Raw genomic sequence first — 26,601 nt, 5'->3', positions numbered from 1 at the left:
GAGCCGCCCGGACCTGGTGGAGCGCAGGGGCCCGGGGTGGGGGTGGGGGCGGAGACCTGGACTGCAGAGACCGGAAGTGGGGGGCTGCGCGCGGTGGAGGGTGCGCGTGGGGTGGGGAGAGCTCAGAGGCCACGCGCGAGGGACGTGGACTAAGGGGTGGAGTGTGGGTGCCAGAGACCAGACCAAGGGCCCCCCCTCCCGGGGCGGGAAAGGGGGCGGGGCTCAGGGGCGCAGGCCCAGCGCAGGGGCTTCCCACGGGGGACCGTGCAGTCCATGGGCGGGGATCTCAGAGGCGCCCACTCGCGCGCACAGTGGGCGCGCCACTTATCCAGGCGTTTAAGGACGGCGAGTTCGGCTCCTCCAGTGGGTCGGTCTTGGCTATGCGGGACCCTGGAAAGCAGAGAAACTGGGCCAAGCAGGGTTAGACTTGAGGGAATGGCACACACGCCAACCGTGCCACGCGCTCACACTCCCACGCACACGCACACGCACCCATCACACCCCTGCTCGTCACAGGGCCCACTCCGTGGGAAGGAGGGCGCTCGCAGGGACCTGGGTACGAGCTAGAAATCCGAGCGGGTCCCCGGGGCAGCCGCAGCGCTGGCAGGCCCGAAGAACCGGCGGGGTCCTAGTCCCCAGACTGGGACGTAAGCCGCATGCGGCAGCCCCGGGAGCGGTGGCACCTGTCGTCCTGGCGGCATCGGGCCTCGCAGGGCTGCCCTAGGTGCGGGCAGGTCCCTCGTGTGGCGCGAAGCCGGCGGTGAGCGCCCTGCGAAGCGCGCTCCCCGCCTGCACCACGACTAGGCGGGGCCGCAGTGCCGGCGACATTCTGGGCCCAGTGTCCCCGGCCCGCGGCCATTCGAGGGGAATGCGCTCCCTGACCCTTCGCCTAAGCCACGGAAGGCGGAAGTCAGCCTAGGTCTCCCACTTCTGCACTGTGCAAATAGGCAATCAGTTTTTATGATGTAATTTATAATATATGCAGGTTGTCTCCGTACATATGGCGTTGCTTTGGCGTGTCGAGGTTTCAGGTGCTTCATTACTCAGACGCTGTGATTTGCATTCATGTTCGGTTACAAAGATCATATTTCTCCTGTTTGCACCATAAGGGCCCGAAATGAAGATAAATGTCGCCTCCCTTCGCTCGGGCCGCTCCAGGTAGACCCCTGGCCGCGACTCCCCTTGGACCCCAGAGTCGGGCGACCCCAGATGCCCCGCGCCGAGCGTGGCGGAAGGAGACTGCGCGGCACCGTGGCGATCTGCAGGGGCCCAGCAGGCCACATGCTCGGGCTGTGCACGCTTCAGCAGAGGCCTGGGGGCTCCCGGGACGGAAAGAGGGGCGCGCGCCTCCTTCCCAGGGAGGCTGTGACTGGGTGTGGGCTGGCGATATTTTTTGTCGCGTCGACCCCCAAGTCTTCCCGCGCACCGGAGGGGAGGACAGACGCCCAGGTCGGGTTTGCAGCCAGCGCCGCCGACTGCGCGCGCGCACCAGCCTCTCAGAATGGCTGCAGGAAGCTGAGAAGGCCCAGAGGCGAGAACCAGGTGGTGACCAGATCCCGAGGCCACCGGCGTCCCTCCTGGCTTCCCGTGTACCCAGAAGCCCCCGCCAAGGGGGCAGCGCGGCTCCACTTGGGACAGGTGGAGGGCCGGAGGCGGAAGCCTTGGAGGCCTTCTGCTAGGCTTGCCCTGCGCAGCAGAAATGATTAAGCCAATTAAGCTCGAACACACGGAACAAACAGACGCGAGGCCCAGCGGACGCTGACCTGGGGGAGGAAGGCCGTCGTGGAATGCAGGTGCTCGCGTCAGCTGCGCGCGAGTCCGGAGGCCTGGGTCGCAGACGACCAGATTCTAATCCGGATAGACCTACGAGGCAAACCTGGTCTCGGGAGGACACCACCTACTCTGTTTAGCTGAAAATGCCCTGAAAAAGAACCCCCCCCCCGTGGGGGTGGGGTACTGAGAGGTGAAAGCTGGAGGCAGAAGGAAGTCTCGAAAATTCCAGCCGGGAATGGGGCTGAGGAAGGTCCCAGCGCTGGTGGCCTAGGCCGCTCCCAGGAGTGCTGCCGGCCTCCTCTGGGAGTGGGGGAGGAGGTCGCTGCAGGCCCAAGACCCGCCTGAATGAGGGCGCTGGCGATGAACGAGGGATGCGCCTGTTGGTTCTGAAACTCCCCTCTTGTTCTCCAAAGGGGAGAAGGGGCGCCTGGCTCCCAGGGGAGCTAGGGCAGGGGGTCACCTGGTCGAGTGGCTGCTCCTTCTACGGATGTTTCCTCGGACCCATGCCCAGGGTTGGTAAACACGGGTGGGAGCAACCCAGAGGGCCCTAATGCAAGGGTGAGGGGCCTGGGGAAGGGGGAGGCGCAGGTCCCCGGCGCTCCCAAGCGTAATTATTTGATCTGCAGATGTAAGTGGAATTTATTGTAACAACAAATATAGTGATGTCAAAACCCAACCTTGGATTAAAGCCGGCAGCCAAAGGGGAAGTGTATTAATTTCCAACAGCATCTCAGGCCAGAGCCTATTAGAACAAGCTATTCTTCAGGCCCCCCCATCAGAATTAATCATTGGGAGTTAATTTGAAGCTCAGACAAGTTGCTGTTAATTTAGTGCAGGGAGGACGGGATGGAATAAAAAGCTGAGGTGCTGGCCGAGCCTCGTGGGTCTCATTAATCAGCCAGCTGAGACGGCCTGGCTTGATTACAATTTGCAAAAAAATTCATTAGGGCCCGGGCGATTGACAATTTTTCTCTCTGCCTGTGATGTGACTCATTAGGCAGCCAAATGAAAGCCATGATGACGGCCATGATGACAGCGGCCATCAAGCGCCGCTTGTTTATCTTCCTCCCCTCGGCCTGTCTCCCCAGCCCCGGCCTTCGCGCAGGGCTCTCGGGGCGCCCCAGCGGTCAGGGGTGTGGGAGGAGGGGAACGGCGCCCTGAGAGGGCAGGGGGCCAGTGGAGGCCCTGACCCTTTCCTCCTCCTGCTTCCAAAAGGCAAGGATCACAGCTGGGGAGAGCAGAGGAGCTCGGGCCCTGGGGTGGGGTGCCCTAAAGGCAGTCCCTCATCCTGGGAGCTTTGGGTTCCCGCGGGGTTTATGCAGCTAAGGCCCCGGGCTCCCCTCACTGTCACTGGCTCGGGAGGAGGGTAGCGGTTTACAGCTGTTATGGTGGAAGGCTGTATGGGAGCATTCCCAGATCTGCGGGAGAGCCCTGCTCTCAGGACTAAGGTTCCTCCCCCAGACCTGGAGTGCTGGGTCGCGGTGCCCCCGCCACTGAGGCTGCGGCTCCCAATGTCCTCGAGCTGGGACTCTGCACCCCCAGCCACAGTTACGCCCGGCACACGTACCAGGTCCTGCAACTGGCCAAAGTGTGTGGGGTGGGGGCAGGCGGGTGCGGCATCTTCTCTGGCCTCGACTGCCCGGGCCCTGGCGTTGGGCCGTGGAGACCTGCCTCATGTGGATGATGCCCGCCCGCTCCCCTGCGGCTGACCGCGGGCAGGATCCAGGGGAACTGCCGTGCCTTGCGGATCTTGAACCAGGCCAGGGGGACGCTCAGACGCGCCCCCCGCCACCTGCAGGCCCCTAGGGGTTGGGTGGGGGACAGCAAGGAGCCCCCGCTGCCCTCCGTACCCCGCGGAGTCAGCTGAGGCCCTCGGAGGGCCTGCCAGTCCATTTTATTGTGCTCGAAGACCGAGCCTGGACATTTACGGCCACGGGAAATCTTGGAAACGCGGCGGGAAACGGTGATTCGGCCTTCGCCTTGCGCCCGGGTCCCTATGAGCCTCTGCTGCTGGGAGGTGACGGGCTGTCAACCGTATGAATTAAGCCAGTATTAATGTTAACCCACGGCAATGCGTTTCCAGTCCTTGGGGCCGAGAACCGGCGTGCGTGCGGCGAGGGACTTCTTCGCTACCCGTTCCCCGCCTTCAGTGAGGGAGGCCGAGGTCGGCGAAGCCATCGGCTTCTCTTATGGCTTCCGACTCCCGCTTTGGCGGCCTCGAAGCCTCTGCACCGTGCTCCATGCCCCTGGCTCAGCCCCGGCCTGTCCACGGATCTCCGGTGGGCCTGGATGCTCGTGTCCGGGCGGGCGCTGCGGGGTCAGGAAAGGAGTCGGCAGAATGGGCCGGGCTCGGCGCCGCGGTCCCCGGGCTGTGGGCATGGCCCGGGGGAGGTGGGCAAGCCCCTCCTGCGCCCGCTCTCTGGTACCCCTGAGGATCTGCCCCAATCTGCCTTCGCTCCTCTCCCCGTCCCTTTTCGTGCTGAAGCCCATCCCCGCGCCCTTGGGGTGGGGCGGTGGTCGGGTCCCGCCCCCTCCGACCCCGCCCGGAGAGGGAGGTGCCGGGCCCGCGGGCGCTCGCCGCCCGCCTCCGCCTCCGCCTCCGCTTCTGCGACCAGCGCCGGCGGGAAGCCCAGCTCCGCGGGCTGAGTCGGAAGCTGACGCCCGGAGCCTGATTTATGGGCGCCCGGCCGTGCCGGGCGAGGGAGCCCCTCTTTCTCTCGGGTCGGGAACGTGGGTGAGGAAACGCGCTTCCGCCCGGGCTGCGGTCGGTTTAGATCAGGAGTTGGCGCTAAGCCACCGATGCCCGCACGCGCGGCCCCCCCTCGGGGCGCCCGCTTCCTCCTCCGGCCCAAGTTTGCCAGCCTCTTAGTATTGATTAGGCTGTGCAAAGGGGGATAATTAGATTTCTAAGGTGAAAAATAGGTTCTCTTAAATTTATAGCCCAAATGGAGCTCTTGCTCTCCAATGTAAACCCTGGTAAGGTGCCGTGTGGCTCATGTCCAGCCAGCCTGAGAAGACGTGGCCAGCGGGTGTTTATCCCATACTGGTCCCAGACCAGGTGCCCAGCCACAAGCCCGCGGTGCCCTCGAAACAGTCGGATCTGGACACACTCATGAGACCCAGGCTTCCGTCTTTTTCCCCCCCTCTTTCTCTCTCCTTTTTATTATTCACAAGACTGAGATTGTTTAAATGTCATAACTTATATGAAAATAAGCTACATTGAAATAAATTAAACAGAACGGAGACGTGCTTCAGACATGGCTCAGATCGGGTATACGCAACCCCAGGAAAGAAAGCCAGGCGAGACCGAAGCAAAGCGAATTTCCAGGCTACCCCGAAACGTCTGCTTTTCAGTCAACTAAAAAAAAAAAAAAAAAGCCAGAAGCGAAACAAAAGCCAGTGTCAACCCCAGCGTGTGTTCTTGAATGTCGTGGTTACCTTTGGGAAAGTACGGAAAGGTGGCTGCTGTGGGCGGCGGGCTACAGCAGAGGTTTTGTCTTCTTCTGGGACGCGAGTGGAGACTATTACTGGGTGGCGGTGTGGTCCTATAAGTTTCAAAATACTGCAGCTGAGATCCGGTCTATATAGATATCTATGTACAAAGGAGGGTAATATAATAAATATTTAGTGTGTCTTCAGCGGTAGCTGTGGCCCCTTCGAAAGCAGTCTTTTAAGCCTGTTTAATGAATATACTCTCGATGTACTTGGGATGTCCAAAGTTGGGGGTGGGGGGTGACTGAGTTTTGCTTCCAGCCAGCAGCGCCCACGCTGGGCTCCCTCTGGCGCTGTGGCGGCGGCTTCTCCGCGGTCAGGCCCTCAGGGCCGCGCCTGCTCCAGCTGCTGGTGCTGACTTCTAATGGCGAACCTGCTGACGTGGACGGGGATGGGGACGACGATCTTGGGGTTCCGGGAGGGCTCCCCTGTCTTGGAGTTGGCGTTGCCGGCCTTGACGCGTTTCCACTTGGCCCGGCGGTTCTGGAACCAGATTTTCACCTGCACCTCGCTGAGTTTGAGGGCGTGCGCGATCTGCGAGCGCTCGGTCAGCGACAGGTACTTTTTGCAGTGGAACTCCTTCTCCAGCTCCAGCAGCTGCTCGCTGGTGAAGGCGGTCCGCCGCCGCCGGTTCTTGCCGGTGGACGTGGTGCTGCCCGCGGGGCCGCCGCTGGGCGGGGGCTCCTCCAGCGCGTGGCCCGGCTCTTCCTCCTTGTGAGCCGCCTGGCCGGGCAGATTGTCATCCGAGCTGTAGTCCAGATCGCTCTCCAGCGAGAAACTCTCCTCCTTGCCCTTCGGGTCGTCTTCCACCTTTGACTCGTCTTTCCCTTGCCCTCTGACAGCCCCGACTGAAAGCAAAACCAAACGGCGTTTTATTACATTTCGCACACCGGCCTTCCTTTTCCCTTCCCGCCGTCACTTGGGCATTTTTTTTTTCCCCCTTAGAGGATTGTCTTTCTATGACATTAACACATTGTGATTTCCTGGCCTTTGAGGGGTGGAGGTATGGGGGGCGTGAGAAAGCTCAAAGGAGAGGAGGAGGCAGGACAGGCGACGGCCCTTTGCCCAGATCCATCACTCAAGGGGCCGCCGTGCCCCCCTGCACCCTCCCGGCCTCCGGCAGCTAAAGGCCCGAGTAACGGGAGGCATGAGGCCCAAGACAGCGTCCTCTTTGTCCCCGGGGTGGGGGCTGGGTGAGGACTGAGGGAAAGCTCACGATGCCCCTCAGTGAAAATTTTGTGAACCTCAATTTCGTCTCAGCCACAGTGGAGGCGCAGGGAGGTGCAGATCCCAGACCTTTTTTTTTTTTTTTTTTTTTTTTGAGATAGACGTTGGTCAAAGGTAAGTTTGGTAGCCTTAGGGAAAGTTCCCACCAGACACCCCAACGCACACACGCAGACGCGCGGCCTCCCAAGAATGCGATCCCCCCAAGCGAACAGCAAGCGCCGTGAGGGGGTTTTTAGGGCCCGGCACCCCTGGGCACACGCACTGTTGCCACTAGCAGCTCAACCTGCCTCCCCTTAAAGCGGAACCCCACCCGGGACCCAGGTCACTGAGCAGGAGGCACGGGGGTAGAATCGACAAAACTTGTCGCCTGACAGATATGCCGCCCTGCGCAGCAGCTGCCTCCGGGGGATAAATGCCTCCCCCCGCACCCACACCCACACCCGGGGACAGTGCTTGTTGCGGGGCTCTATATGCCCCGCCCCCACCCGAAGCCCTGCGGCGCAGCTGGGCCGCGTCCTGCCGCTCCCCAGGCGGGGTATCCGGGGCAGGGGTCGGGCGGGGGGTCGGCCTCGCCCCCTGGGCCCCGGCGGGAACCCGGAGCTGGCTCGCCCCCGCGCCCGGGTCGCGCGCGCCGCTGACTCACCGAGCGACGCCTGCACCGCCTCGGCCGCGGAGAAGGCGAGCAGCGCGCCCTCCTTGGCGAGGAAGCCTTTGCCGTCCTCGGCGTCGCCTTGCAGCGCCTCCGCCTTGTCGAAGTTGCCGCCGCCAGGCAGCGGCTGCGGCGCGAACTTGCGAGCGGCCGCCGCCTCCTGGTGCTGGGGAGACGCGGAGAAGCCACCGGGCAGCGTGGCCATGAGCGTGGAGGTGAGCGCCATGCCCTGCGCCAAGCTGGAGCAGAAGCCGGTGGGCAGGCTGGGGATCTGGTGGTGTGGGTGGGCGGGCGGCAGCGCGGGCTGCAGCGCGGCCTGGGGCAGCGCGGGCGGCGGCGGCGGCGGCGGCGGCAGCACCACCGGCCGGTAGGGCATGAACATGGGGTAGCCGGTGTAGACGAAATGGCCGGGGCTGGGCTGCGGCGGGCTGCCGATCAGCGAGTCTATGCTGAAGGCGGTACTACTCCCCAGCGGGCGCTGCATCATCATCAGCGACGGCGGGAACGCTGCGCTCATAGACGCGCTCGGGAAAGGCCGGCAAGAGGCGAAAAGTCCCTGCGCCGCGCCGCCGCCAGGAAGACCGCCAGGCGCGGGGAACACAGCCGGGAGCGCCGGGCAGGGGCGGAGCTGTACCCGGAGAGCAGACGCTGCCGCCCCTCAGTCCTGGGTCCGCCGCATGCCCGGCGGGTGGTACGTGGGTGAGGCCGTGCGCCCTGGAGTGGAGAGGGCCCCCGGGCCCCGCGGGTCGCTGGAGCCGCTGCCCACCGCTTGCCAGTCGGAGTCCGCGCGCGTCGCGTCCGCGGCCCTTGGCCGGGGCTCACAGCCGTCAGCGCGTCGGTCTGTCCGTCCCGCAGTCCGTCGCCTCCCGCGGGCCGCTGGGGAGCGCGCGAAGCCGGCGCACTTGTCTCCGGCGGGCACCGCCAGCACCTTTAAATCGCGCTCCTCTTTCTCATTCACATTTTGCCTGCTGCCCGGCCGGGCTCTTCTCACGTGGGGTCGAGCACCGCCGCCTATTGGCTGCGCCGGGAGGGGCGGGGGAAGGCGGGGCTCCGCCCCCTCCAGCGGGCAGGGCAGCGAGCAGGCTGCAGGCGCCACCGGCCGAGCGCGCGGGCCCGAGAGTCCGAGCCTGCGCGCCGGGTCCGCGCCGCTCAAACTTGAAAGCTGCCGTTGGCACCTCCGAGGCTCGAATCCCGCGGCCCAGCAGCCGGGTCGAGGCCGCCTCTGAGTGCGGCTTCCTAGGCTAGGACCCGCAGCGGCCGGGCCGAGGGCGTTTTATTGCTTTAATATTTCTTTCGCATTGGATAAAGCCTGCTGGTGGCTCGCCCTAGCGCTGGGGGCTACAGCTGCGCCAGGGGTCCCGGCGAGGTTCCCGGAGTTGGGGGCAAGGTCCTGCTGCTTCGGATCCGCCCCTAGGGCCCTGGCCTGGAGCTGATAGCCCTTCCCGCCTCAGGGAACCCTCGAGATTGCTCATTGCGCCCCCTGCACTCCTGGTGGGGCGGGGAGGCTGCTGGTTTCCCCCATCCCGAGCTGGCCTCTCCCGTGAGCGATCCCTTCTCATTTGTCATGACATTCTTAATCATCGCACCTATTTACACACTTTGCCTGCGCGCACCAAAATAACAGCCACGATAATTATGATAATAAAGCGAGTCCTTTATCTCCTCCATCCTCGGGGAGGAAGGGGGGAGTTGCTGTGCCTCCAGACTGTATAACGTGAGATTATCCTGATGAAAGCTTTATGATGTTTGCTCAAATAAAAGCTGCGTTTTGTAAATAGGCGCTAATTAAGCACGTTGAGAACGGAGGGAGCGCTCACCCCGGCGCCGCCGCCCGGTCGCCGGCGCGAGGACTCGAGGGCGCGCGGCTCCCCTTTGCCTCCTGCAGGATGCAGCCGATCCCCTCAAGATGCTTCCCCCTGTCTCGACCATGGTAAAATCCCGGAATTTGGGAATAAGAGAATTGGCGGGGAGAGGGTGGGGGCTAGGGATGGTCTTATCCCCTTCTCCATGATAAAACCAAAACTTTCAGCTCTTGTGTTCCCTTTAAAAATGGAATCATTTCGTCGCGAGGGCAGAAGGTCCAAAGCGCTCCAGCGCGCGCGGGGCTTCCACGCGCCTCCAGGGCCTCGGCTTCAACTTCCCGGGTCTAGACGTTCGCCCGCAAGAGGCCGACGAGCCCCGGGCTCGGGAGGAGAGGAGCGAAGGGCATTGTTACATCGGTCATTAAAAATCAGCTCACGCCGAGGAGCTAGTGGTTGGGGAGTCGGCCCGTGCTGGACGTGTGTTATGTATCACTTACAAGCACATTTAATTGGGAGATAAAGATAAATCGATCTTTATGAATTTATCGACCCGATTCTTTGAAGCTCTTCTTTCTCTCTCTTCCTTTTTCTCTCGCGCTCACGCCAAGGCCCCCCGGGGGATGTCTTACTCCGGACCAACTCCTCAGCCAGGAGTCTGGCCGCAGACCCACGGCCACCCCAAGGGCCCTGGATGAGAAAGGCGAGGGTGCTGAGAAAACTCGCGGGCCCTGACGCCAGCCGCCCTCCTCCTCCTCGCCTCCTCCCCCCGCCCCACCGTCCCCCGGACAAAGACGTCTCGAGCGCGGTTCCCCACTCCAGGCCGCTGTAATGGATGGCTCCGGCAGCAGGCGGTTTGAAAGGAATTCATTAGGACTCTGGCTGTATAGCCTCCACTCCCTGCACGCCCAGACCCCGAGGTGGCTTAGGCGGTGTGGGGAAAATGAATTCCCGTTGAGATCCACGGGGAAGGAGGTGTCTGTGGGGTCTCTGAGTTCTATCCCTCTTTCTCCACTCCCACAAAAGAAGCAAAAGAAGAAAAGAAAAAGGAAAATACCGAAGCCCAGGACAAAAGGCTGATTTCTTTATGAGCATAATAAATACTCCCTCTCATTATGAGATAGTTACAGTCACACAGGCTCGGGTCTGGTTAACTTGTTTTTTTTGAATCCTAAGAAAAAACGCTCGGCTCCTGGCTTGATTTACGCTGCTACAGCCGGGTCCCTCGGCCGCTTGACGCCGGCGCGCCTGCGTAGGCCGTTACTCTACCCAGGCACATTTGCCATCCACTTCGCTATTTCGCCGTAAAAATATTATTCTAGGGACTTCTGTCGCCTGATTACCCTCTGAGAGCCAGGAATTCCTTTGATTATTTTGGTGATAATTCTACATTTAAAGTTCAGCAAGAAGATTTAGGTCCGTTGAATTATAGCTACACTTGAAATAATTTGATGGCATATTATTTGCATCCATAAATTGCCGTGGAAAGTATTGACTGCAGGGGTTATAATACTAATCTTCTTTTATTAGTGAGTTCAGAGAATTCTCATCAATATGACTTTTATTTACTAGTGTGCTTTTTCTCAAATGCAATGCAGTAATATTTTCTCATCTAATGCTTAACTGCTTAGAAAACGACTGTTCGCGTCATAAAAGGATCCTCGTGTTTCGCCGTGATTAACAGGAGTCATTCGGGGCACCTCAGCCACCTGCAAAGCGTTCAGAGCATGGGGACTGTGAATAATGAAAAAGTTTAGAGTTTTTCCTCGGCTCCTGGCAGAGATTTATGGGCAGCAAGCGACAGGTACAAGGCTTATCCAGCCTTTGGGTTTCTACCTGCTCCGCTGGCCACTGCCTCACACTGCAGAGCCCCAGGTGACTCAGCTGGCCCTGGCTACGCAGGAAAACCGCCCGCGCAGATCTTTGCCACTTTGCTTTAAGAGTCCCCTCCCCTCCCTCGGATTAGGAAAAATGAAGGACGCACCGGATGGATCCTCCAACTCCAGTTAACTCTCAGGAACTTCCCTCCCGGGGACCGTCCCTCCCGGCTGAAGTTGGCCCAGCCCCCGAGCGTTTGCTTCTGCGGTGCCAAGCTAGTGCCAGGATCGTATTAAGCCACCTGAAACCTCAGACGTCAGTGAAACGGATGGCAATTAAGTTGTCTCCGCGCTTTGGGGCTGTCCCCGGCAGCGTTTGCCCGCAGGTGTGTGCAGGCTGAGTGTGAAGTGCTAACCGCACAAGTAAATGAATATTCATGCCTCGAACTTGCGTGGGCCGGCCAACTCCAGCCCCGCAGAGGGAGCACCGCGACTTGCGAGCTTGCGTGCCGCCGGCAGGGGCGAAGTCGCGGGTGGTCGTGGAGAAGGGGCAGCGTGGAACCTTCGGGTGTCCGTGGGTGCGGAGCAACTCGGGGTCTAGCGGGCCGGACGCTCCCGCCCACCTTCCAGTCCCAGGCGACAGGCCAGTTTCTCGGGCAACCGTGTTGCTTTTATTTATATGGACTTAGAGTGGCCCGATCATTCGATCATTGCCGCGCCTCTTGCTCCTGGCAGTAGTTGGGAAATAGCTTGGGATGGGTTTTATTTATGGAAGGGCAATTGGGATTCACACCCAGCTCACCCAGAACAGTCCCCACCCCGAGCCCAGGACGCACTTACAAAGGGGTGCTTGTGTAAAATTCCCCATCAGACACACCAATTTGCAAGTAGCAGAAAGCATTGAAGCCTCATCTTTTTTAACTATTTTATTCAGCTTTTTTTTTTTTTTTTTTTTTTTTTTAAATCTGAAAGCCCAAAATAGACTCCATGTGGTTCTAAGTGAAGTCAGCCCTTGGCCGGCTTTGAAATAGCTCCTGCAATTATGTAAAAGAGCCATTCACCGACAGGACGGAATTAAAAGGGATCTCGCCCGCTCGCCTTTCATTGCCAACCTCTCATGTTTGGCCTTTCAAAGCGCTTCCAACACGATGTCTTTCTCCGGGACAAAAGGCAGGACAAAAAAAGTTCCCAAACTTGTAAATTGAACGTCAAGGGAACTTTAAACAATTTAAAGCCCATAAATAATGATAAAGGGGACTGGCAAAAAAAGGCAAACCCATTCAATTAATAGAGTTTCCCAAGCAAAGATCAAGTGGTTTATAAAATAAAAGTGTTCGGTTTCATTATTCTGCGCCTTGACCACGAGAAAGCAGGACAGGGGGGTTTTCTAAAGCGCCCCGAAGGAGAAACACTTTGCGGGATTGTGTGCGTCGCGACATTCTTCTGTAGAAAGTTTTGCTTTTTGTCTCCCACCCACGAAGTAGCAGAAACAAAGCCGCCAACCAGAAACGGGAAAGGGAGAAAACTTTTTTCTTTTCTTGGAATTCCTCGGGGGAATTGGAAAATGTTCGCGTCAGGCCTGAGGCGGGGAAACCTGAGCCTTCACACCTGCGCCGCCCCCCGCCCCCCAGCGCCCAGCAGCAGCGGGGCCACAGCCGCATGGCCCGCGGGCCGAGCCCCCGTGGCATCTGGGGGCGGGGGGGGGCGGGGCTCTGCACCGCGCGACAGCCCCCGGGACCTCGGGTGTGTACGCGCCCGCGGCGCACCCAGGAACCAACTTAGAGCGCCTGGAGCCCGGGGTACCCCCGCACCCCACGCGGGTCTTGGCTCGGGAGCCGGGGCTTAGGCTTCACGGGTGCGGGCGCGGGTCCTAGTCCCTTTCCAGAATAGCCCTGACGGTTCGAGTGGGCAGGTAGGTGGTGAGCACTGGGGATACCGGAGCGCCTGGCACCTTCGCCCAGAAAGCCCCGCGCCCGGGGCTGGTGCTCGCCGACCGTCTCCTGGGGAGCACACAGCCCGGGCCGAGGGGCGAGTCCTCGGCTGGGCCCGAACCGCCCGCCCAGGGCTCCCAGCCTGGGGAGAAGGGGCATCAGGCGGAGCACGGGCGGGGAGCCGGGCCCGGGGGCTGCAGTTGGGGGCCGAGGCCTGGCGCGCGGGCGAGCAGGGCCAGCGGGAGCCGCCGGAGCAGCGTGGCGCGCCGCGGCCGGGAGGCCACGCCACTCCGCGGACCCCAGGCCGAGGCCCTTCTCACCTGGCTTTATCTCCTCCCATCTGACCCTTGGATTCCCCCGCCCCACCTTTCGGGGACTTCAAACGCACTCGGCGCCTGACTTTCATCTCCCCGCACAGCGGGCATTGTTTGCGGGACTTCATAGAGATGCTAATCCCGGGGCGGCCTAAACCGAGGCCCGGGAGGCGCGCAGAGGGCACGGAGAGGTGAGGGAGTGCGCCGGCCCAGGTCGGGCCGTGGGGACCGTATGGCGGCCCTCCTGGGGCTCCCGGGTTTACCACCGTCCCCTTGTCGTGGAAGGCGGCGGGCAGGTCGTGATGGCCCGAGCGGGCACAGCCGGCATCCGGTGGATGCTGGAGTAGGAAGCGTCGGGCCAGCGACTCCCGGCCGGGCCCAGCTGTGCGCCCAGCAAGCTTACAACTCTGGGGAGGACCCTGTGTGTGGGGGGAGCCCGGCCAGGGACGCGGCCCGGGGCTTCTCAAGCTCCTAGGCCCTCCTCCAACAGGGCCCCAGCTGCCCCCGTGACGGCCCCGACCGCCTGCAGGGGTGCTGTCTTTTACTGAGGACCGGTCTGCCGCGAGTCCATCCTTTTAACCCTTTAGAAACCACACGGGAGGGCGTTGGGATCGACAGCCCCCCGCGTCCGGGCGCCGCTGGGACTTCCACCTCCGCGGGGACCGAAGGGCACGCGGCGAGCGCTCTCAGGCCGAACCGCGTCCCCCTGCCCGGCAACGCACTTGCAAAGCGGAGTCGGCGCTTCCCGAGGTCACTGCCCCCTCCGATAAGAAACCGCGCCCCAGCAAGGCTGTCACAGGACAGGCCCGAGGGCACAGATGTTGACGACGGGGAGGCAGAGTTGGAATGACAGAGGCCCTCCCGTGGACTTCCGGGGGAAAGGTCATCGTAAAAAGTTCACTTAGCAGGCTCATCTAGGAAACGCAAGGGTGGGCACGTCTGTAAATGACCACATCCAGCCGGCTGAGGTTTACCCAGAGGACCGCTTGGACTTACCCAAAGCTCACAGGGAGGACTGCCTTAAATGACTGACCCTTCCAATGAGAGGACAGGAGGGGGTGTGTGCTGATGGGGGTGGGGGAGAGCCATTCTATTAACCGACAATGAAATGGTGATAACAATAGCCGCCAAGCCCGCTCTGAAGGTAAACTGGGACACCCGACTTCGCCACACAGCTGACTCCCAAAGCACCGGAGTGGACATGTTCCCAGCTGGAGGAAAGTCCCAGTGTGGCGCTTCGGTTCTTGTTTGAGCGGCTGGACAGCCACCCACGCGCGGAGCCGATGCGAAGGGCGGTCAGTAGAGCTGGCGGCAGGACTCCCCGCCCCGCCCCGCCCCCTTCAGACTCCGAACCTTCCGCTGTCCCTCGCTCACTGACCGGAGGGTGGGTGTAGGTCATGGGCCACCAGGGGGCGAGCCGGTGTCCTTCAATGAGACTCGGTAAGCGGAAATGTAGGTGGGGACCCACATTTGCCGCGCTGGAACAACCTCACACTGCTGCGTAGTTGAGTCCTTAGACTCCCTGCCCCTGCCCCAGGGGGCCGAAATGGTAGGGGAGCACGGCATTGTTTTTAGGTCTCTTAATTGCCCCTGCTGTCTCAGGCCTCATAAATATACAGTCCCTCCCTGGTGGTGATCACTGGGGAAAAAAATGGGACGTGGTGACCTCCTAGGCCTCCGAAACAGGAAACCCTTTGAATTTGCTGTTTGTTGTCTGGAGAAATACAGACGCTCCATCTGCATGACCGTGCAGCCAACAATTCTGTCTCCCTTATCGGTGCAGCCTGAAGCCCTCGCAACTTTTAAAAAAGCAGGATTTTCATCAAGGGACCGACCTGCTAGAGGGAGGCAGACCACGGAGGAAGGACCGAGCAGGAGATCTGTGAAGCACAGTGGGAAAAACCCAGAAAACGGCAGAGTCTGCCCCACACCCCCCTAGGGGACACTTCTGGGTTTTGCAAGAAATGAAAACATTATCCTCAGGGTGTGTCGCCCTGTGTGTATTGAGTGTTTTCTTTCTTCCTTTCTTTTTTCGTTGAATGACGAGCAGAGTTAAAGAACAGTCATTCATACCTCTCTATGTGGTATTTGTCCTGCACGGTGACTTTGAAACCGGAAGTTACTCCTGTAACCTCTTCACACTCAGGTACTGAGGCAGTCCACGTAGGGGTGAGAGCTACTCGCAGGGGACATTGCCAGGGACACTAGGAGTAGGGCTCCCATGGGCGTTGGATGCCTGCTCCCGCCCTGCCACAGCAGAGGGGCCATCGAGGACGGTGACAGAGACAGCAGCGCAGAGGCCAGGGCTTGGCGAGTGGGCCTCTTCCAGGCCCTCGGCCCCTCCGCTCCCTTCCTCCTGCTGGGACACGAACCGACGTTAGAAGCAGTTCTGTGTGTCTCCACCTGGCTGAAACTTCTGTTCCCTGAAGCCTGTGCCAACAATGAACATGAAGCTCCAGAAAGAGCACAAGTTGGTCACAATGGCTCAGAAGAGGAGGGCGATTGGACATCGTGTGACCAACATGACGCCTTCACTGAGTTCAGGGGCTTCCTCCCTCCCCTCCCTTACCACACCATGCCCCCATTCATTCATTCATTCATTTAGAGAAGACGAGTATTTTAGAATCTGTTTGTTGCTGTGATATTCCTAGCTCTTCTCTCGGTTATTATAGTTCCTTCCCCCTTCTCAAGTTTCTCTCAGACCCACTTAAATTGCAAGCACAACAAAACCAGAAAACTTAAGAGATGAGAGGTTTCTTAAAGTTCAGCTTTGTTCTAACTCCAAAAATCCTTCAAATTTAGTTAATTCGGTAGAGTGTAAGTTATTTGGATCTTATATTTTAGCAGGTAATAAATGGAATAATTTATTATACAAGCCAAATCTTACATTGCCCATTTTTATTTTAATAATCTAACGAGGTTGTTTCATATCTGTAAACAGAATTCAAATATGTATTGTATATTTTAATAAATTAATGAGGGAGTGGCAGGAAACAATTTTATTTAAGGCTTCGCAATTTTAAAACTATTAGTCCGGAAAAGCCCCGTGTGCGCAGAGCGCTCAGGGATCTGGAGCGCCCCCTACGGGCTGTGTGATTTATGGCATCTGTTATAGGGTCTGCTTAGGACTGGGCGGTTTCAGGGAGTAGGCGTCTGCGGGACTTCCTTTCCCGTGAAATTAGAAGGGTAGAGATGTCTTTTTCATGCCTACAACCTCACAAGAAAAAGATTCCCAACTCCTTTTCATTATATACGTCTAGGCCACAAGAGAAGCCTTTGTCACAAAAGAGGGGGAAAGATCAGACTTCCATCATTGCATAAGGTATTAAGAAATATGATCAGATTTGGACATGATAATAGAAAACCCACCTCGGCTCTCTTTAAAACCCTGAGTCTGACTCGCCCCGAGCAGAGCCTGGAAGCGGATGGATCAGAAACCTTCCGACACCGGGGCCTGAGGGTACGGGGCGCCCCGCTGAGCCCCCATGGCCTCTGCTGTTCCATCCGCGTAATAGGTGGGAATCCAGGCTCACCCACCGGCGGGCTGATGGCGTCCCCAAAAGGCGAGTAATTAATATTATGTCACGGGTTGTGGCAGGGACTGAACTAGCTCACGCAGCACGCAGGCTGGGCGCCTGGGCCAGAGCGGACGCTCGTAGGGTGGCTCCATCGCTGGCGCGCTCGCCCTGCGGCGGGGTTGGGGCGCGGGGTGGACGCGGGGCCGCCAGGGGCGCCAGCCTGCGCGCTCAGAGTGAGAATATCGGTCTGAGGCAGCCTCTGATCACACGACTCCCGAGCATTGCAAAACAAACCGCAGGCCACCAACGGATCGGAATGCGGTCTAGTATTTAGCAACGCACGACGCCGCGCGGGAAGAGGCACAGCGTCCCCCCTTTGCACGAACGCAGATTGAGGCGCGCAGTCCCCGGCCCTGGGGCGGCCCTCTGCAGTCGCCCTCAACACCCAGTTGAGCTTCAGAAGGCACTGCCTTCCCAGGGAAAGGGTTTCTACGTCGTCTTACATTGTTTTATGACAGATCTGTTTAGGTGCTAAACAATCCTCAAACACAGCCCTCTTCTGGGGAGGGAGCGGGCACCGGGGCACCTCGCCTTCGTGCTTTCCCCCAGGCTCCGTCTCCCAGCGCCCCCATCCCGACCCCGCGGGCCGAGTTTTGAACACTGTGGGGGCACCAGGGACACGTGGGGGGGGTGGGGGGAGGTGTGGGGACGCGAGCTGCGGCCTAGGACCCAGCGCTCACCTGCCCCCTCCCCTCCCGGGGGTCCCGCTCTCGGTGCACGCCCCCGGCCCAAGGGCGCCCCCTGCGGGCCACCGTCGGGATAGGCCCCTCCGAGTCGCGGAGCCGGGCTGCCGCGCGCGGGCGCGGTGCCAACGTCCTCGCGCGACTGGGCCCCCGCCCTCCCCGTCTTCCGGCCTCTGAGCGGCCGCGGCCTCTTTTCCTCCTTCCGGGTGTGGGGGGCGCGCTTTGGCCCTCCCGCCCGCCTTTCTTCCTTTCTTTTTTCTTTTTCTTTTTTTCTTTTTTCTTTTGTAAAGGAGCAAACATCTCCACTTTTAATGTGGCCCAATTATCTCGTTTGCACGACTTAAAATGTTTCTCTTTAACTCATTTCAATCTAGTAAATATGCTTCAGCAAGTAGCTAATTTCTCAGGGATGGCTTCGCCTCGACATTTGCATATAAAGAGCGTCGGGGACCGGCCCATCTTCGGGTGTGCGGGTCGCAGGCAGCTGGGCCTCCTTCCGCGCGGGCGGGAGGTGGGAACAGGGTAGGTCGCCTGGGTTTGTCCCTGGAGGCAGAGGCCGCTGTGCGCGTGGGGGCCCTGGGGGACTTGCGGCAGGGGGGCGGGGCCCTTGGGCCCGGGGGAGGGGACAGGCCACTCTGAGCGCGCCCGTTCGCCCTGAGCCCCGGCCTGCACTTACCCCGAGGAGGGGGCGCCCCCGGGTGCCACTTAGGCGCGAGGGCCGGGGGCGCATTTATCCCCAAGTGCGTTTATTAAATCGTGCCTGGAGATGGATGGACGCGGACTCCAGAGAGGAAATCGCGGCGCTCAGCGGAGCAATCTCCTGGCTTTAAATTCCGAATAAAAGTCTCAGATATTCCCGGGTCAGGGGGGCACTGTCTCATTAAAACCACTCTCGTCCTGAAACTGCGATGCAGACATTAAAGTGCAGTATTTTTCAATTAGAGCTGACGAATTCAATCAAAATTCCATAGATTAGGATGAAATGAGGCATGGGTCATTTACAGGGGAATTTAATTGCCGAGCCATTAGACAAATAGTATATTTGCCATTCCCGCGTTATCCATCATTTTCGACATCAATACCGGGGCCGCATCTCCCCGTCCCGCAGCAGCGCGGCGTCGGCTGTAAACACTCCCTTCCCTGTATCTTCTGATTATATCTGATTTCATTTAGGGCCATGTGGGATTATAAATGTTCACGCAATCAAGTTCATTAGGACTTCAAATCGCATTTCTGATTGGGATCGCTCTGCCGCTGTCCTCCGCGCGCCTTTCAAACCCCAGGACGAGGTTTTCAAAAACATCTTTTAGAATTTAAAGCTTCATATCCTTTTGTCTTCCGAGTCTTCCCCCCCCCCGCCCCCACGGGTGGCTTCCTCCACCGCGGCTTCTGCGCCTCGGGCCTCCTTAGCGGGGAAGTAGTCTTAAACCCCACCACCCTGAGCGCGGGGCTGGGGGAGGGTCCCCCACCCCACCTACAGTCCTCCCAACGCTGGACCGAGACCCTCGTGCGGCCGCTGGGCCGTCAGGGCTCGGAGACCAGATGCAGCAGGAGGACAGGCCGGCGTGTTCTCGCATCGCGGGTGGGCGCCCATGTCTCCCGCCTCCAGCCCTCTGTCCTCGAGTCGCAGGCCCCTGGGCACAGGCTGGGCTCGACCCTGGGGACTGACGTTGGGGACCCCCTTCCGGGCTGGCCCCTTTCACTCCTGAGACCTCCCCAGAGGGGGCGGGACCCAGAGGAGCAATTCTCTCTCCTTACCAGCAAACCCCAGAAACAAAGAAAACAGACTCTTGTGGGGCGAACTCGACAAAAAGGCTCACGATATCCCTTCCAGCACAGTTGAAAAATAATAGCTTAATATTAACTGCTTCTCATAAAAACACGCTTCCACAGAGATAGTTACAAGAAGAAAACCCTCATTTCACCCCCAAACGTTGTGCTCATCGCTGTTAGCTGCCTCAGTAATTTAATTGGAATGAAACGTGAGAAATGTGTCATTTTTGAAGAATTTATGCATCACTTCCTAGAAATCTCATTGTGTTAACTAGGAGCCTACTGCGTTCTGTTTAGAACCATAATCACATTTTTATGTGTCTGTATTACGAGTGAATGTGACCTCCCGTCTTTAGCAGATAAACACACACGTTCTCTTTCCAGTAAGTCTGCATCCAGACCCCAGCTTGCGGAAAGTCCACGGAAACCCTGCTTCTCCAAGGTTCTCCCAACTCACCAACTTTCTTCAGACCAGGGTAAAGAAACGCGAAGGGAGAAGTGCCCACCGAATGAATAATTACACGCCGAATTAAAACCCTGCATTAAACGTAGTCGACAGCAAACACTGCATTCTCAATCATGTTTATTGCTTACAAAGTGCATTACAAAGAAATCCACTCTTTTTATTGGAGTGATTAAGCAGAGCGTTAGGGCTGCAGCAGAATCATTCTGGAAGATTAGATGGAGGTGGAAAACCCAGCTAGTTACATTGCGATGGTGAATATGTGTAATTTTGTTAAAAAACACGTTTAACACGCGAATGAGAATTGGGCTGTCGTTATGCCATCATAAAAGAGTCAACTTAAAATTATACTTATTTATAAACATTGTGTATACAACGTGCATATTTAATACAAAGGAAGTAAGCAATTCCATAATCAATATTTTAATTACTGATTTTTTTTATTATAGCAGCACAATTCTATATAATACATCACGAGTCTATAGTTTCTCTATACTCTCCTCCCCTTTATCATGTGAACTAAAATCTTATTCTTCAACTGGGGAGAGCAGGTTGGTGGCGGAAGGGTAAGACTGTTTGCTTACGGCGCCACCTGCAGGACTCTATGGAAATAAGTTTCAGTATTGCAGTCCTTTGGGCTCTAGAAATTTACCCTCAGGCTTGTTTCAGGAATTTAATAAATTAATTTTTGTTTTAAAATAGAAAGATGTTGACGATTTCAGGACAAATCCTGGAGTTTGAAAAGTACACTTAAATCCAAACATAAGATGTAGTATTGATCGTCGTTGAAACCCTGGGGCTTCTGAGTATCCCAGGTGCGCACAGAAAATTTGTCTAAGGAATAATTTATTCTTGAAATAATGGAATAAAAAGTGCCATATTCCTGGTTTATCACTTGGTCCTTGGGCAGCCCTTAAGAGATGAGAAGCACTCGGCAGTCTAATGACATCCACAATTGCAGTGATTAAGCGTCCTCTCGGAGGCCACGTCAGGGTGGGTCAGGGGAGCAGACCAGCTCATTCTCCTAGCCTGTGTTTTATACCATTTTGGTAGAGGGTTAAGTGCCCTTCGTCAAAGTTCAACAGTCTGCCCCATCAACGTGTGTCTGAAGGGTGATTTCAGGGACTGAAAGTGTGACAATTATACAGTTACTGGGCTTAGCAAATGCTTCTTAACGAGTTGATGGTTTTGATTTTCTCTAAAAACAGGTCGAATTGATGATTATCATGTAATGTAAAATTAAAGGGACATCAATGCACCGAAAAGAGGCTCAATGCTGTGTTCGGCATTTTAAACGTGCTACGTCACGCTGTGCCGCACCCATGTGCTGAGGGTGTCCTGCGGTGCTGGTGACGTTTCGTCCCGTGTCCAGGGCACATTCACCATGAAAACAGGAACACCTCCTCAGGACCTCACGCGTGCATTTGGAATTCTCTGTGGCCGGATGACAAGCAGCATGAAGACATTCAGTAAGTGTTGGAGGAAAAATATTCCTCTGCTGTCTTTTTTTTTTTTAATTTTTAGCAGAAACAACACTTACTCTTTTGCTACTTTCTGAATTTTGAACCACGTGAACGCATCCTCAGAAACTAAAATTGGAATGCAAGAAAAACAATTCAGGTCTTGTGGAACTGAGTTTATATAATATGCTCAAAGAGAAAAGTAAAGGTGCCCCATATGGAGTGTAAAAGAACAGAAAACATTTTACGACCCTTTAATAAAAATACATACAGGGGTAGATTTCGTTCACTGGGAGAAGCTGGCCCCGGTGATTCTGTGTGCAAGGAGGATGCCTTTGGGCCGTTTCCGTTCACCAGCTTCCTCTCCCTGCCTCCCTCCCTCCCCTTTGTCGCGTCCTTCTCCTCCCCTCCCCCATTCCCTCCTCCTGTTTACTTATCTACGTGAAATTCTACAAGTCCCCTTCCTTTTAGAACGTCCTAATACATGTTGCGCAGAGCGCTGTTAGACACAGTCGTTGAAACAACACTTTTTTTTTTGAGTCATTTTATTTTTTGCTTAACAAAGCCAATCGATAGCGGTAATTAAATTCTGAAATCTATGAGTGAAATCCATCGCATCTGATGATCGTCAGCCTCAAATAACCACACCCGCCCCCTTTGTCTCATACCGTCATGGGCATAATTCAGGAACAGTGTCTAGCACATCCGGACAGCCACCGGAAGCCAGGTGACTCAGAACGAGTCCCCACTACCAGTCTATGTCCTTCTTCTGTGCAGGTGGGATGCCATGTTTCTGCTGAGGTGGGGGCAGCGTAAAGGGCTTCTGGCATCTTCAGGGGCTTCGTCCACTGCCAGCTTCCTGTTGCTCATGGGTCCATGTCAACCAAGGCTGCCAGACTGACCAGAGGTCCTGGACACACGTCATGCGGCCCTGACTGGCGGGGGTAGGGCCAAAGGGATGCTCATCATGAAAGTCACGTGATTGCCTAGAGGCTACAGCGATGAGAGTGATGGGGAGGGGAGCTGAGAAGTATCCAAACCGCCACCTGCCTTGGGAACAGGGGGGTCCTCCAATGCGGAGATGAAGACAGACAGAAAGTGGCCAAAAAGACAGCCCTCCAGCCCTCCTCTCCACTCAGCCCCTGAGGAGCCCGAGCGTCTCCGTGGCTCGTGGTGAGCTCGCTCCGGGAGGAGTCTGTCTCGTTGATGGGTCCTCGGCCCCAAGCGCAGGGCCTGGCCCCAGCAGGCTTGGTCAGGGCTGGTTGAAAGGATGAACAAATGACGGAACGGATGAGTGAAATGGTTTATCCCCAAGGAACTTCATGGATTAGCTCTTCCTAGGAGCGTCTGAATTTTAAAAGGAAATTCTTGAGGGTGAAAATAATGAAAAAAGAAACAATCTTTCTATGATGGCACAATTTCAGGAAGCGATGGGGAGATGTTTGGGGTTCACGGGGAGAATCGTGCTGTTGTTTTTAGGGCGTAATTTGAGGAAAAGCATGTTTTTGGAGACCTCATAATTGGCCGCCATTCATTTAGAAATATAAAGTCAACATGTTTTAAGAATTCTTTGTTCCAAGACTCCAAAACATACTTAGAAAGGAATGCATTTCAGAAACACAAGCAAACTCTTTTCGGAGGTGGATGGGTGGGGAGGGGAGGGGGCGGCTGCAGGCAGGTGTTTCCTCAGATCCTCATTTGCAAAATCCAGCGAGGACAGTGCCCCTGGGTGGCTGGCGCGGCTGTTTCTTACCATTCTTGTCCTCATTTGTTCTCATAAACAATATTGCTTTGCTTTTGCCACTTTTTACAGTTTTTATCCCAATATTAGGCTATTTTCACCTTCTAATAATAAAACAACCAATAACAGAAGGAACTATTTATTGAGTTCCTTCTCCGGGCGGGCTCTGGGCGTGGGGCTTTGCCTTCTCTCCCCTCAGTGGGGGTGTCACCCACGCTCCTTAGGGACATTCAAGTTCACAGTGTCAGGATCTGCATTTCAACAAGGTCGCTTCAGAGCAGAGAGGCCCTGCCTCAAGGTGGTTACCTGGTTACCTGCTGGCTCCCAGCCCAGCTAGTGAGGAGCAGAGGAGCAGACACCTTTGCCTCCCCTGGGGGCACACTGCAGCCGATTTCCACTAAGCAGCCCTTCCTCTTGCTCAGTGGAGGGGCCTGGGTCTGAAAGCCTTTCTCTGGGTGTCGCCATGGGGTCCTACCTGTCCTACAGTGTGTTACATCCCTTCCCAGGACAAAGCTGCCCTCCTGGAGTCCCTCTGTGACCCCATCTGCTCACCTGCCCTGTGGTCCCGTATGCTATCCAGGAAGTTCGGGGCCTTTGGTCTAGAAGCCCAGGGTCTCCCCCCACCCCACCCCAGGCCTCGCCTCCCTCCAGTTGCCACACCATGGGGACCCTCCCCCTCCCCAGGACGAATCAGCTCTGGGTCTGCCCTACACCTCCCGCACCCATGCCCTCGCCGCAGGTTCCCTGTGACACTCTGGTGACTCCTGCCTGTCTGTGTGGGAGGGGCCCGGGGAGACCTGCCTCTCCCCACCCCCACCCCCCGAGGTGGAGGCTGCCGGGTCCTCGGCCCTGTTCACCGAGCCTCTCTAGGTCAGGTGAGCGTCCGTCTGGAGGGCGGGCATGGGTGGTCAGCTGGAGGCTCCAGGGAGCGGTCCTGTCTCTCCCTTGCAGACCCACTGTCCATCCGCCAAGGCCCCGCCTGCGCGGCGCTTCGCAATGGCCACTCTCAGTGGGCGGGCCCTGCCTGGCCCGTCACCCCCGCCATGGGCTTCACTCCCACACACATGACACCCCGTCTTTGGGGGGTGTGTGAACTCCCCTTCCAGACCGCCATAGGGCGAGACCCCGCCCTGCCCTCCTGAGACGCCGGTTTGAACTGGAAAGCCAGACACGGTCTGGTGTTTGACTGAAAACGTGAGGTCGAGGAAGACGGACAGACCGGGCGCCAGCGGACGCTGAAAAGGTAGTTTATTACACACCGCTCCTGGGGGGGGGGTGGCCGGGGACAAGGGGACGCACCGGGGGCGGCCGGGAGGTGGGGGTGTGGGCCGAGGCCTTCACTGTGGTTTCCACGGAAGGGACAGGTGAGGCGGCCGGAAAGGCTTCGGACCGGCTGCCCTGCACGGTTTCCTCGGGCCCTGGGGCGGAAGGGCTGGGTGTCCCCAGCTGTCCGGTACTGGCTCTGGGGTGGCCAGTGGCCTGGGCTATGAGCGCCCAGGAAGAGGTGGCTGGGGGCGTGGGATCTGGGTTGGCTTGCATTTGGAAAGCGGGCTCGGGACAAGTCGTTTGCTATCTCCAGGAACTGCGTAACCCTGGTGTCGGGCGGCCCCCAGCGACGGCAAGGTCCCGGATGTCAGGGCCCCGGATACGAGAAGCGCACGACCTGACCGAGGTCCCGGGCGTTCGAGCACCTCTCGTCGCTGACGCCGGGCCCAGCAGGCAGCGCCCTCCAGCGACCCGTGTCTGTTCCTGGCACCTGGCTTCCAGAAGAGTCTCCAGGGCTGGACCAGGAGGGGTTTGGTGAGGGTGTCAGACAGAAGGCTCCCATGGGAGCAAATCGTCCTGCGCGCGACCCCTCCAGTGTCCCTCTGGGGCTCCGGACCGCGGCGCGCTGCTACGCACGTGGGCTCCGGGGCGCTCTCGTTTCAGAGGCCAGTGCCGGCTGTCACGTTGCGGGGACAGGGCCTCTCCAGGCGGCAGGGCTCCCGGCCAGGGGCGGTGGCATTCCTCGAGGCAGAGCCCGACGGCTGGGCGGCACCAGCGTGCCGCTAACCCGCTGCCCGCGGGAGACAAACCTCAGAAAAACACGTGTACTTTTTAGTTCAGCTTCTGCGGAACGCGGCTTGGGAAAGGCCCCTGCAGACGCAGGTATTAGGACGGTCACAGTTTTTATCCTCCCAACAACCCCGGCAGGCAGAAGGGGTTCTTCCCAATGCCACCTCCGGGTGAACCTGAAGCTCGGGGAGGTCTGTGCGTCCACCAGGGCGGCGGGAGGTCCCACCGGGTCCCCAGGCCACATCCGGGCCCTCCACTCACCGCCCAGCCGCCTCGGAAGGACGCAACGAAGACGAGACCAAGCGCCTTCGTGTAGACGCCCTGGTTTTCAGTGCAAAACACCCTCTGGCTCCAAAAGGAGATAATTTTGCAGGGACTTCGGCACGGGCGACAGGGGTACGAGGTGGAAGCACTTTCTGCCCAACCGTCTGCGAATGGCGCAGCGGCACAGATGCTGCAGGCGGCGCGGGGCGCGCGCCAGGGCCAGCAGGGACGCGTAGAAGGGCCGGTGCGCCTGCGGGGCCGGGGCGTCAGTCTGTGCGTGGGGGGCCCCCGCCCTCCTCCCCGCCAGGAGACGCCCCCTGGGACAGGGCCCCGCAGGAGCACCGCCCCGGTGAGGCGGCCTCCGCCAGGACGGTCTGTGCGCTTTTCTCAAGCGCAGTTCCCGCCGCTGCGTCCTTGCGAACCCCGTTTTGGGGGGTTTCAGAAAATACAGGTCGTGGCCTTGTCTCTGTTCTGCCCTGTCCCTCCGCACAGCCCAACCTCCGCTGACCCCAAAGGTGCACGGGACTCAGGCATGAAGCATGAGGGGAATTTTCTAGAGACTTCTGGAAACAATGCTGTCACTCTTTGCGCACCGAGTCGCCTGTGGACCGCGCAGGGGGTGGCCTGGTGCGTGCAGCTGCCTCAGGAGGAAGCCCACACACACACACACACACACACACACACACACACGCGAGCCGGAGTGCCCACGCCCGCCCGAGCCCGGACCCTGCCGTCCCTCCCGCCAGCGCGGGTCTGCTGTTCCTGGCGGCCCGCAGCGCCCCGTTATCCTGCGGGCTCCGGGCCGTGTGATCGCGGGGCTTCCAGAAGAAAATTGAATGCTCGCGCCCGCCCATGTCCCCTTCTCGCGCTTCCTCAGCGCTTGTTCTTAGTGGGCGTCAGCGCGGGGCTCCTCGGTGCGTGAGCGGGGCCCCGCAATTCTGTGGGAAAGCGGGAAGGGAGGGGGCCCCTTACCTGAAACACGTTGTCAGGAATCACCTCCTTCCAGGATTCCGACACACGGAGTTGAGGGTAGGAGTTGACAAGGACCTCGATGACAGCCGGGGCTGACGCGCAGGTCTTCAGCACCTGGTCGGAGGTGGGGAGACCAAGGTGAGGGTGACTCGTGGTGGGGTTCAGGTGGGGGATATGGAGGTGCGTTGGATCTTCCTGGCTGCGTGACTATGGCTGAGTCACACAGGGGACAGTGGCACAGGACAGCAGGGTTGTCGTAGGGCCACTCGAGTTCGTTCCCAGAGAAGCACAAGGCAGCGCTGGCCAAGGAAGGGCCTGTCCTATGACCCCGAGTCTGGGCAAAGGGCCCTGCATCCGGGTTCCCGGGAAAGGCGGCGAGGTGCTGCTGGGCAGAGTCCCGCCCGAGGACCGCGGTCTCCGTTTCTGTTCTAATGTCAGGACACGGGGGGCGGGGGGAGGGCGGGGCGGGGAGGATTGCTTTGCCTTGAGTTTCCTCTCAATGTGACCTTGCCATGTTATTGTCGCCATCCCCACTGTCAAAGGCTTCCTGTTTTCCTATTTGCAAATTTACAATTCAAGTCCATCAGCTTCATCATAAAGATGGGAACAC

General features: G+C 58.4%; 2 protein-coding genes and 1 long non-coding RNA gene across 4 annotated transcripts in view; 1 reads left to right on the top strand and 2 right to left on the bottom strand.

The window, feature by feature from the left end:
- Positions 1 to 4,898: 4,898 nt before the first annotated feature.
- Positions 4,899 to 8,109, bottom strand: GBX2 (gastrulation brain homeobox 2). 2 transcript variants are annotated; one of them, XM_016158957.2, is made up of 2 exons: positions 7,136 to 8,109; positions 4,899 to 6,113 (listed from the first exon to the last, which is right to left on the bottom strand). In XM_016158957.2, exons 1-2 carry the CDS (start codon positions 7,656 to 7,658, stop codon positions 5,590 to 5,592), a joined length of 1,047 nt encoding a protein of 348 aa, XP_016014443.1. In that variant the 5' UTR covers positions 7,659 to 8,109; the 3' UTR covers positions 4,899 to 5,589. The 2 variants fall into 2 exon arrangements, with proteins under 2 accessions (XP_016014443.1, XP_016014444.2); XM_016158958.2 differs by having other exon boundaries at positions 6,005 to 6,113; positions 7,087 to 8,109.
- Positions 8,110 to 20,714: 12,605 nt separating this feature from the next.
- Positions 20,715 to 22,525, top strand: LOC118613829. Its single transcript, XR_004955939.1, has 2 exons — positions 20,715 to 20,968; positions 21,737 to 22,525. It is a non-coding gene; the product is annotated as an uncharacterized LOC118613829 (long non-coding RNA).
- Positions 22,526 to 24,553: 2,028 nt separating this feature from the next.
- Positions 24,554 to 26,601, bottom strand: part of ASB18 (ankyrin repeat and SOCS box containing 18) — a 40,750-nt gene continuing 38,702 nt past the window's right edge. The window contains exons 4-5 of the mRNA XM_016158955.2: positions 25,992 to 26,105; positions 24,554 to 25,269 (exon numbers count right to left, since the gene is read on the bottom strand). Of these exons, the coding sequence (XP_016014441.2) occupies positions 25,084 to 25,269; positions 25,992 to 26,105 (300 nt within the window). The 3' untranslated portion in view covers positions 24,554 to 25,083. The remainder of the gene's footprint in view (positions 25,270 to 25,991; positions 26,106 to 26,601) is intronic.

This window comes from Rousettus aegyptiacus, unplaced genomic scaffold (assembly GCF_014176215.1).
Source record: "Rousettus aegyptiacus isolate mRouAeg1 unplaced genomic scaffold, mRouAeg1.p scaffold_m13_p_2, whole genome shotgun sequence".
NCBI classification, from domain to species: domain Eukaryota; kingdom Metazoa; phylum Chordata; class Mammalia; order Chiroptera; family Pteropodidae; genus Rousettus; species Rousettus aegyptiacus.
Note: the sequence above shows the minus strand (reverse complement) of the source record. Positions and strands in the feature narration are given on the sequence as shown.

What these genes read in the sequence shown, in the direction of transcription:
- GBX2 (XM_016158957.2), bottom strand. Translation starts at nt 7,658, where the DNA reads ATGAGCGCAGCGTTCCCGCCGTCGCTGATGATGATGCAGCGCCCGCTG. An exon ending in GGCGGTGCAGGCGTCGCTCG is followed by an intron (nt 6,114 to 7,135) that starts GTGAGTCAGCGG and finishes TTTTGCTTTCAG; the next exon opens with TCGGGGCTGTCAGAGGGCAA.